At 33.1% G+C, this 12,055-nt stretch overlaps 1 protein-coding gene across 1 annotated transcript in view; it reads right to left on the bottom strand.

Moving 5' to 3' along the window:
* The window catches only part of LOC127557134 (multidrug resistance-associated protein 1-like), a 90,017-nt gene that overhangs the window by 35,388 nt on the left and 42,574 nt on the right, over nt 1-12,055 (bottom strand). The window contains exons 15-16 of the mRNA XM_051990572.1: nt 9,084-9,246; nt 5,576-5,648 (exon numbers count right to left, since the gene is read on the bottom strand). Of these exons, the coding sequence (XP_051846532.1) occupies nt 5,576-5,648; nt 9,084-9,246 (236 nt within the window). The remainder of the gene's footprint in view (nt 1-5,575; nt 5,649-9,083; nt 9,247-12,055) is intronic.

The raw sequence follows: 12,055 nt of genomic DNA, 5'->3' as shown, positions 1-12,055 counted from the left end.
CAGAATGGCTGGATTCGTTCACAACTCCACCAACAATGCATCAGTGTCCCCGTTTTCCCGCATCCCCTCCAACATTCATCATTATTTTTTCCTGTCATCTTAGCCAATCTGACAGGTGTGTAGTGATATCTCAGAGTTGTCTTAATTTGCATTTCTCTGATCAATAGTGATTTGGAACACTCTTTCATGTGAGTGGTAATAGTTTCAATTTCTTCATCTGAAAATTGTCTGTTCATATCCTTTGACCATTTATCAATTGGAGAATGGCTTGATTTTTTATAAATTTGAGTCAGTTCTCTATATATTTTGGAAATGAGGCCTTTATCAGAACCTTTAATTGTAAGATGTTTTCCCAGTTTGTTGCTTCCCTACTAATTTTGTTTGCATTCGTTCTGTTTGTACAAAGGCTTTTTAATTTGATATAATCAAAATTTTCTATTTTGTGATCGGTAATGGTCTCTAGTTCATCTTTGGTCACAAATTTCTTTCTCCTCCACAAGTCTGAGAGATAAACTATCCTATGTTCCTCTAATTTATTTATAATCTCGTTCTTTATGCCTAGGTCATGGACCCATTTTGATCTTATCTTGGTATATGGTGTTAAGTGTGGGTCCTTGTCTAATTTCTGCCATACTAATTTCCAGTTATCCCAGCAGTTTTTATCAAATAATGAAATCTTATCCCAAAAGTTAGAATCTTTGGGTTTGTCAAACACTAGACTGCTATAGTTGACTATTCTGTCCTGTGAACCTAACCTTTTCCACTGATCAACTAATTTATTTCTTAGCCAATACCAAATGGTTTTGGTGACTGCTGCTTTATAATATAATTTTAGATCAGGTACAGCTAGACCACCTTCATTTGATTTTTTTTTCATTAATTCCCTTGAGATTCTCGACTTTTTATTGTTCCATATGAATTTTGTTGTTATTTTTTCTAAATCATTAAAATATTTTCTTGGAAGTCTGATTGGTATAGCACTAAATAAATAGATTAGTTTAGGGAGTATTGTCATCTTTATTATATTCGCTCGGCCTATCCAAGAGCACTTAATATTTTTCCAATTATTTAAGTCTGACTTTATTTGTGTGGAAACTTTTTTGTAATTTTGCTCAAATAATTCCTGACTTTCCTTTGGTAGGTAAATTCCCAAATATTTTATGCTATCAACAGTTATTTTGAATGGAATTTCTCTTTGTATCTCTTGCTCTTGGATTTTGTTGGTGGTGTATAAGAATGCTGAGGATTTATGGGGATTTATTTTGTATCCTGCTACTTTGCTAAAATTATGAATTATTTCTAATAGCTTTTTAGTAGAATCTCTGGGGTTTTCTAGTACCTTAGTGTTTCTATGGTCTTTTGTAGACATGCTTCTAATATTTGTTCCTCAGGTACACATCCCCAATATATCATCCATGTAATGTAATAACATTACTTTTGGAAATGTTTTTCTTACTGGAGTAAGAGCAGCATAGATTTGACACATAGGAGGACTATTTTTCATTCCCTGTGGTAAAACTGTCCATTCATATCTTTTATAAGGCTCAGCTAAGTTAACACTGGTCACTGAAAAGGCAAATCCTTTTATATCCTCCTTATCCAGAGGGATAGAATAGAACAATCCTTAATGTCTATAACCCAAAGAGGCCATTCTCTAGGTAACTGAGTAGGAGATGGAAGTCCAGGTGGAAGAGTTCCCATAGTTTCCATCTTTTCATTTACTTTTCTTAAATCAGTCAACATCCTCCATTTTCCAGATTTCTTTCTTACAACAAATACAAGGGAATTCCAAAGACTTAGAGAAGGTTGTAAGTGTCCTTGGTCAAGTTGTTCCTGTACTATATCTAATAAGGCCTGAATTTTATCACTACCTAAGGGCCACTGTTCTATCCACACTGGTGTATCAGTATATATCAGTTTTCCATTGAATAGGAACAGGTGAGAACGTTGGCAGGCCTTCAACAGCAGCCCTGCCTAAAAAACCGAAGTACTCATTTGTAATCCTAACTGTTGTAAAATGTCTCTTCCCCACAGATTGATGGGGATTTTTTTCAACTATAAAAGGATTAAAAATTCCTGTTTTGCCTTCAAAAGTAAATTTTTCCTGGTATTATGAATTGGAAGCAAAGCAGAGAAAAAATGGAAAAGCTATTTGCTGACACCCAAGCTCTTCCATGAGGTTTTCCAAGTTTCTGGGCTAACAATTAGCTATTTAATCTTGGCATTTAAGATGATGTTTACTTAATTCTTGGGAATAATTGAACTCTAAAGCAAAATTATAAATCAAGATTATATACATTTAGAGCTAGAAGGAAGCTGAGAAGACATTGGCTCTAACCTTTTCAGTTTACAGACAAGGAAATAGAATGACATTAAAGTCACACTAATAGATTAAAAATATTTTAAATTACCTTCCTTGAAGAAAAATCTATCTATGGCTTATATGTTTATTTAAGAACAAAGAAATAGAGAAGAGACAGAGACACACAAAGAGAGACAGAGATAGAGAGACAGAGACACAGACATGGAGATAGAGAGATAAAGAGACAGAGAAAGGAGAGAGAGGGAGGAGAGAGACAGAGAGGCAGGGTGATTCTTTCCTAGACATTCTGAAGCAAAGGATAAACACTCATCTGTCCATGATCAAGAAGTGAAACTATACAGAAGGCAGAGAGATAGATTGTATGACCTTTGGACAAACTTTACATGCCTATTATTCTCAATGATTTTGTGATTAGCAATGTAAAGCCTAAAGGATTATTAATGTTACTTCTACCTAATTATAGGAAGTTGCTCCATCCTCTCCCCAAATTACCTTAATGAAAAATATTTTATCAATCTTTCTAGTCTCTCTTTACAATCTAACTTTAAATTTTCTTTTGTTACATACCTAAATATATATGTGTGTGTGTGTGTGTGTGTGTGTATATGCATGCATAGTTTTATACATATATACCATTGAAATTTAACTTTTAAAATGTGGAGAATTTAGGCCAGAGCTACCTAGAAGATACACACATACACATGTAAAATTTCAAAAGAGTTTTGCCTGTCCATTCAAATAGAAAAAAACAAGTGCATGAAGAATGCCTTGGCTCATATTTCCACAGGCATTTGTTTGGGTACTACATATATTTTTCTAATAGTAAAAAAAAAAGTGTGTGTGTGTGTATATATATATATATATATATATATATATATATATATATATATATGTATATAAATGTATATATATGAATATATATTCAACACGCATCATTCACTTAGATATGTATATATAAGAGTATAATTGGGTCTGGAACTGAAAACGAGTATGGGAAACTGAATTATTTTATTTTCCCTAATCTTTGTATGAAAGTAAAGGGCCTGTCTTTTCAATACTAACATTTTACCAAAGTTGTTATATAGCAGCAAGACATAAAATATTATTTTAACTGAAGAACAAAAAATAATCTTCACATAGAGGGCAATGGAGAAATGAGCAGGTTGTAACAACTGACTAATGAGGTGGTGTGAAGAACAATAGAAGTAAAAGACATTATTAGGGAAGAATAAAATGGTAGAAGAAAAGATACACACATGCACTCATATGCATATATGTATACCTACATATATATGCACATACAATTCATATTCCAAAATCTAATCATAATTTCACAATACAATTTATATTGTGTTCTCAGGTAGGAGGAATAGGGAAAAGTTCAAATGCCAAGTTTTGATTAAACTTAGGACTACCTATCAAAATTTAGTCTTTATTTTCATCAGGTAACAGAACTAGTTATACAGCTCAAGGAATTAAGTAATATTTTCTTCCATAATTTACTCTTAAATTAGGTGCTATTATTAGATTTTTCCCACCAGATTAATCAGTTGACTTATATCACAGAATATGAGACCTGCAAGGGCTCTGATACCAGGTAATGAATCTAATTCCTGTACAACTAGTCTCATCAATAGGCTTAACAGGTAATCATCCAGTCTCTGCTGCTTTGACTATTATCAATGAAATGGAGCTGACTATATACTGAAGCAGTCTATTTTACTTTCACATGGCTATTTTGTTAGAAAGATTTTTTTGTTTGTTGTTGTTGTTTTTTTCCTTTGGAAGTAGCTTATATCCGACTCTTTGTAATTCCTACTCAGTTGTTCTTAGTTTTATCCAGCAGGAGTAAAGCAGAATGAATTTTTATCTCTTCCATGTTAACCCCCCCTATTGCTCTCTCTACCAGTCTTCACTCATCTAGGGTAAACTTTACTAGTTCCATCAATCAAACCTTAACTGATATGATTTCATATTTCTCACAAATATCCTTTGAATACTTTTTAGTTTATGTTCTTCTTAAAATATGGCACCTAGCCTTACACAATATGTGAAGTCTTACTAGAGCAGATTCTACTGGGACTATCACTTCTCTAGTCCAGTCTTGAAATCATTCAGTCCTCCTTTATTGTATTTTTTATTAACTCCATTCTAGATCAAAGTTGAATTATACAGAGGTACCTAAACCAGAATCTAAATCTTTACATTCAAGATGGAGAAAAGTAGAACAGATATTAACGTGAATTAATTATTATGTGAATTAGCTATTTGACTAGACTTATTCAAACATAGTAGCTAGACCAGCATCTTAACTATTATGTTGGAGGTTAAGTCTTTGACTTTAAAATATTCAGAATCTGGATGTCAGTAATCTGGATGAAGACACAGAAATTATGCTTATGAAAACTGTGGTTGACACAGAAGTAAAAGGCATAATTAATATGGTAGTTGACAAAATAAAGATTTAAAAATCTAGGGTGGAGCAATGAGTTGAAACCAAAAAAAAATTAATAAAGATAAATCCAAAGTTTTTTAAATGAATTAATTAAATATATGCTAAGTGAATGATGGCTAGGAAAACATTTAATTGATGGTTCATTGTGAATCTGGCCAATAGTGTGACACAACTATGAAAAAAACCTTATTAGATTATACTTATTTAAAAAAGCATGCCTTCTAGGAATAAAAAAATAGTTTTATACTTTCTGGGCACACATTTTGAGAAACATTGCTGAATGTGTCCAGAGGATGATGACAATTGTAGCAAAATGAATGAAAACATTGTTAGAATTGGGTGTTATTTTGCATGCAAGAGGGAAAACTTAGAGGGAATATAACAGCTGTTTTCAAATGTTTCAAGAATTGTCATGTTAAAAAAGGTTAGAATTCAGAAGTTTGAGCTAGGACCAAAGAATGGAAATTAGAAGGAGAAATATGTAGGTTCATCATGAGAAAAGGATTTCTAGGAATTAGAATATTCCAAAAGAGAAATAAGATGTATTATACAGACATTCTCTTATTATTACTACGAATGTTTATGAAGAAGCTGAATGATGTCACAGATATTGTAGAGATTTCTGCATTGTATGGAAAATAATTTTCAATTGTTTCAACTCTATGATTCTATAATTAGAAACAATAATATCAGCTCTTTTGATAATATGTAGTTGTTTCACCTTTTTTAGGTTGCCGCATAATTAAACAATTAAGAATTAAGTTTTGTTCTGAGTGTTAAATTATTTCAGTGCTTACCTAGCTTGTTCCATTATTTTGTCTTTAGATATTGTTCTGAAATTTCTTTGATTGATTTCTTTTGAAGGGCAAACTGTAGGGAAAAATTATAAATATACAAATTATTTCAATTATAATAATAAAATTAGCTGAAGGTCATTAGTTGAAATTGTCCTGGATTCATAGATTAGAATAAAAAGCAGAAAATAAACATTGCAAAACATAAAAATAATGGAAAAATGCTGTTGAATTTCATAATGTTAAAAGACAAGTTAGGCTGAAGAATATGAAGATGAGTTCCTAGTTGTTAACTTTTGATATTCTAAATCTGCAGGGGTCTCAGGATAATTTTATTTATTGATGATGTCCTACCTTGATTTTCTTTTTTTTTTTTCCTCTCTTTTTTAAAGCTTTTTATTTTCAAAACATATGCATGGATAATTTTTTCAGCACTAACCCTTGCATAGCCTTGTGTTTCAATTTTTCCCCTTCTTCCCCCCATTCCCTCCCCTAGATGGCAAGCAATCCAATATATATTGTATATGTTAAAATATATGTTAGATCCAATATGTGTAAACATATTTGTACAATTCTCTTGCTGTATAAGAAAAATCAGATCAAAAAGGAAAGTAAATGAGTAAGAAAACAAAATGCAAGTGAACAGCATTAAATAGAGCAAGACTATAATGTTGTAATCTACACTCAGTTCCCACAGTCCTCTCTCTGGGTGTAGATGGGTCTTTTCTTTTTTCTTTTTTCTTTTTAAATTTTTATTTAATAATGACTTTATATTGACACTCGTTTCTGTTCCGATTTTTTTCCCCTCCCTCCCTCCACCCCCTCCCCTAGATGGCAAGCAGTCCTTTATATGTTGGATATGTTGCAGTATATCCTAGATACAATATATGTTTGCAGAACCGAACAGTTCTCTTGTTGCATAGGGAGAATTGGATTCAGAAGGTATAAATAACCCGGGAAGAAAAACAAAAATGCAAATAGTTCACATTCGTTTCCCAGTGTTCTTTCTTTGGGTGTAGCTGCTTTTGTCCATCGTTTATCAATTGAAACTCAGGTCTCTTTGTCAAAGAAGTCCACTTCCATCAAAATATGTCCTCATACAATATCGTTGTCGAAGTGTATAATGATCTCCTGGTTCTGCTCATTTCACTTAGCATCAGTTCATGTAAGTCTCGCCAGTCCTCTCTGTATTCATCCTGCTGGTCATTCCTTACAGAACAATAATATTCCATAACATTCATATACCACAATTTACCCAGCCATTCTCCAATTGGTGGGTATCCATTCATTTTCCAGTTTCTAGCCACTACAAACAGGGCTGCTACAAACATTTTGGCACATACAGGTCCCTTTCCCTTCTTTAGTATTTCTTTGGGATATAAGCCCAATAGAAACACTGCTGGATCAAAGGGTATGCACAATTTGATAATTTTTTGGGCATAATTCCAGATTGCTCTCCAGAATGGTTGGATTCGTTCACAGCTCCACCAACAATGCATTAGTGTCCCAGTTTTCCCACATCCCCTCCAACATTCATCATTATTTTTTCCTGTCATCTTAGCCAATCTGACAGGTGTATAGTGGTATCTCAGAGTTGTCTTAACTTGCATTTCTCTGATCAATAATGATTTGGAACACTCTTTCATATGAGTGGTAATAGTTTCAATTTCATCCTCTGAAAATTGTCTGTTCATATCCTTTGACCATTTATCATTTGGAGAATGGCTTGATTTCTTATAAATTTGAGTCAGTTCTCTATATATTTTGGAAATGAGGCCTTTATCAGAACCTTTAACTGTGAAGATGTTTTCCCAGTTTGTTGCTTCCCTTCTAATCTTGTTTGCATTAGTTTTATTTGTACAAAGGCTTTTTAATTTGATGTAATCAAAATTTTCTATTTTGTGATCAGTAATGGTCTCTAGTTCATCTTTGGTCACAAATTTCTTTTTCCTCCACAAGTCTGAGAGATAAACTATTCTATGTTCCTCTAATTTATTTATAATCTCGTTCTTTATGCCTAGGTCATGGACCCATTTTGATCTTATCTTGGTATATGGTGTTAAGTGTGGGTCCATGCTACCTTGATTTTCTACATAAATTTGAAATTTTCAACTTTATATACAGAAGTTCTGTAATAGAAATAGAGCAAAGAAGGATTTTTCTATTTTTCTATGGATCAAATGCTAACTAAACTTTCTGGAGTATTTGTGATTATTAACCTTAGTCAAACTGTTGCTAACTTATAAATTAATGTAGGGCAGGTCAAAGTCTTTTCTGTTTGTTTGTTTTTGTTGAGGCAGTTGGTGTTAAATGACTTACCCAGGGTCTCACAGCTAGGAAGTGAGGTCAGATTTGAACTCAGATTCTCCTGATTTCAGGACTGGCACTCTATACTTTACATCACCTAGCTGCCCCAAGTCAAAGTCTTTAAAAAATATTTTTTTAAATTCAAAGTTTTGATAAACCTGTTGATAGTTGTGTATACATAAAATTTGGAATAAATACTTAAAGGTTAACAAAAATAGCTTTATGCCATTTCCATCTAACCTTTTCTGTTCTTGCTTTCCCATTCATTTACATAAGAGATCTAGAGAACCTTGTGGCTTAATGGGAAAAAATGGCATCTTAGATCCCAAAACCAACTGATTTTCTTTGGTAGGTTCTCATTCCACTCCCAAATAGAACTGAGAACAAAGGATCTCCATATAATTCTAAATAAATTAGAAAGAATTCTAATTGAAGGAGGATTTTGAAAAGATGATGGGATAGGTCAAAAAATTCCAAACTTCATATTTCCCCCACAGACAAAACAAAATTACTCCTCATGATAAACATAGACTGGCAAAAAACAAATAAGACTTGGGCAGAATAGGGGTCCCAAAATAGGGTTTAATCCTGTCAAGTATATACTTGATCTACTTGATATCATCAGGCTATCTCCACAGAAACAGCAAGCCAGGAGCTTTGGGACTATTTGGTTTTAGAGGAAGTCTCAGCCTGAATCACAGGAACTTTCACTTCCTGGACGAGTTTGTGTAGTAGAAAGTCTGAATGCAGGAAAACTGAGGGACTCTCTGCTGTTTAGGAACATCAGGTCCAGCTGTGCTGCAAAGCTGCTGCCCTGGATGAGAAGGAATCCGCACAGAGTTGGTGAGTGCAAAAGCAGTGGTACAGGGTCACTGCTAGCTGCAAACGCTTGGAGAAGGAGGAGCTTTTGGTTTGGAGTTCCAAGTCAGATGGGAAAGCTGAAGTGAAGCCAGAAGCTTCTCTAATTCCCATTTAATATTTCTTATTTTCTAAAATCAACATATTAAAATCATAGACACAACTTAAATCAATTTTACTTGTACAATCTGATTCCCAGCCCACCTTCACTTTAACCAATGTTCTAATTTAGGGTTTTAAAAAATAATAAAAAACATATAGGCATTCATATACATACAAAGCTAACGATTGGAAAAACACACACAAATACAATGAACTATGTAATAATTTTTCGTCATGTCTTTACCTTTCTCTGAAACGCTGGAAATCTGAAGCAAGTTGGTAAAATCTGTTACTTTAAGCAGCAGTTCTTGGTAACTTCCAATTTGTGCAACTCTGCCACTTTCCATTACAAGTATAAGGTCTGTCTGAGGCAGAAGTGCAAGGTTGTGTGTCACTAAAATGCGTGTCTGAAATAAAGAATGTTTCATTTCCTAGTAAATGACCATATTTTGTAGAAATAATACAATTTTTAAAGATTCAATTAATCAGTGTTTCAGTGTGTCCAAGATAAAACCTATATTTCTTTTGGTCTTTTTTTCCCCTGAGGCAATTGGGGTTAAGTGACTTGCCCAGGGTCACACAGATAGGAAGTGTTAAGTGTCTGAGGCCAGATTTGAACCCAGGCCCTCCTGACTTCAAGGCTGGTGCTCTATCTACTACACCAACTAGTTGCCCCACCAATTTAAATTTCTCATGTAATTTTGCAAAAACTTCTCATTTGCTCTCACCTAGCTGCCCCTATTTCTTTTTTTAAATTTTATTTTAATTGCATATTTTTTTCCCAATTACATATAAAGATAGTTTTCAACTTTCATTTTTGTAAGATTTTGAGCTCCAAATTTTTTTCTCCCTTTCTTTGTACCTCTTCCCTCCCTATACTAGTAAGCAATCTGATATAGGCTATATGTATACAATCATTTTTAACATATTTCCATATGAGTCATGTTGGTAAAGAAAAATCAGAACAAAAGGGAAAAACCACAAGAAAGAAAAAAAAGATGAAAATAGTATCTGCATTCATTCTCCATAATTCTCTTTCTTTGGGTGCAGATGGCATTTTTCATCCAAAGTTTACTGGAATTGTCTTGAATTACTGAATTGTTGAGAAGAGCTAAATCTATCATAGTTGATCAGCATACAATCTTGCTGTTGGTATTTATAATGTTTCCTGGTTGTATACTTCACTCAATATCAGTTCATGTAAGTCTTCCTAGACTTTTCTGAAATCAGTGGGTTCCTCCTTTCTTATAGAACAATAATATTCCATGACATTCATATTCTGTAACTTGTTCAGCCATTCTCCAACTGATGGACATCCACTCAGTTTCCAGTTCCTTGCCACTACAAAAAGGACTGCTACAAACACTTTTGAACATGTGAGTCATTTTCCCTCTTTTATGATCTCTTTGGGATACAGACCCAGTAGAAACGCTGCTGGATCAAAGGGTATGCACAGCTGATAAAATCTCTCTCTCTCTCTCTCTCTCTCTCTCTCTCTCTCTCTCTCTCTCTGTTAAGCAATTAGAATTAAGTGATTTGCCCAGGGTCACACAACTAGTAAATATTAACTTTCTGAGGCTGAATTTGAATTCAGGATCTTCTGACGTCAAGGCCAATGCTCTGTCCACTACACTCTCTAGATGCCCCAGTAAAACTTATATTTCAAGATGAATTACAAAGTATCTCAATAAAAATAAGCTGAAACAGTAAATGAATAACAACTTTTAAAATAAGAATTGTCATTTAGTCATTGAATTTGAATCAAGCTTAAAACTAATATACATAATACATATATACTTATATATTGTTTACAAAAATAATACAGTATAGTAACTACTGTTATTTAGAAAACATATTATTTGATTAATATGTTAGCTGCTATAGTTCTCCAAGTATTATATTTATTAAAAGTATTAAATTTTATTTCAAATGCTTTCTGATGTTATCACCAACTTGAAAATCCTTTTGAATAAGAAATATTTGCCCCAGATTTATTTTATAAAGGCCCTTTGAGTAATATCCTGGGGGTGATTTATTGTGGCCATAGAGAAGAACATCACAAAATAATGAACCATAGAAAGATGGGTTTTAATTTGCACCACAGGAGGGAGATCATGGACATCAAAATATATTTCATATTAATTCTATATAATTCATATAATTATATATATTAATATAATTCATATATAATTCTATATAGAATTCATATAATTCTATACTTTCAAAATCTTCTGCATTGGCATAACACCACTACACAGTTTATCTTAGAAAACTGCATTATGCATTTTAAATAGTATTTAACTTAAAGACATCTAGTATGCTACATAATCACTTTTACAATCTTCTTTAAACATATATTTCCCAGCAAAAATATAAGTAGCCTGATATATGTGAAAATTCTATGGTTTGAACCAATATGGAATAAAAGTATAGAAATCTTACTACCTCTTCTACTGTCCCAACCTTTAGAATGTGTGGCTTTTTTGTCCACTGCTCTTTTCTTCCCAGTATTTGTAACCTGCTCTTTCATCAGTGACATCAGCTCTATACCCAAGAGAAAAATATCTTTGCATGTAGTATGAAGAAAAGAATGAATAAGCTAGTGGGACCTGGCAAAATAATGTAACTTCACCACAAGACAGCCACTGCTATTTGAAGCTTTTTGGTAAAAAGATCCAGATCCCTGCTCCATTATAGGAAGTTAATAGAAATATGTAATCAATATCACTAAAACTATCTTTCATACAATTCTTCAGTCCTCAACTCTTTCCATACTGGAAATTTTCTAAGATCTTATCTCTAACATGCCAGTTATTCTTTACCAATTGTTCACAAAGGCAAACAAATGAAATTATAATTGATAGAATTATTATCTAAACCAGCCATGATACACAAAAAATTCAGATGAATTTTAAACAAGATAACTTTGGAATCAACATTTGCCTTGTGGGACAGAAAGAGGGATATGGGAGACAGTTAAATGTTTCATTTTCTCTGCTCATTGTGATCAGTTCTGCCTTTCATTTCAGCCCTAGAACTTCAATCTACATTAGTAGGGAACTATGTAGGAAGCATGGCTGTTACCTCTAAGACTCATTCCTGGATAATTTCTATTATAGACTCTCAGAATAGCATCATTCAAAAAACCTAATTTTTTCCTTCATTCAAATCCTCAATTCAAAAGGGCAAATCATACTGGGAACTGTCCATATTTCT

Source organism: Antechinus flavipes, chromosome 3 (genome assembly GCF_016432865.1).
Source record: "Antechinus flavipes isolate AdamAnt ecotype Samford, QLD, Australia chromosome 3, AdamAnt_v2, whole genome shotgun sequence".
In the NCBI taxonomy this organism is placed as follows: Eukaryota; Metazoa; Chordata; class Mammalia; order Dasyuromorphia; family Dasyuridae; genus Antechinus; species Antechinus flavipes.
This window is presented reverse-complemented; position numbering and strand designations above follow the sequence as displayed.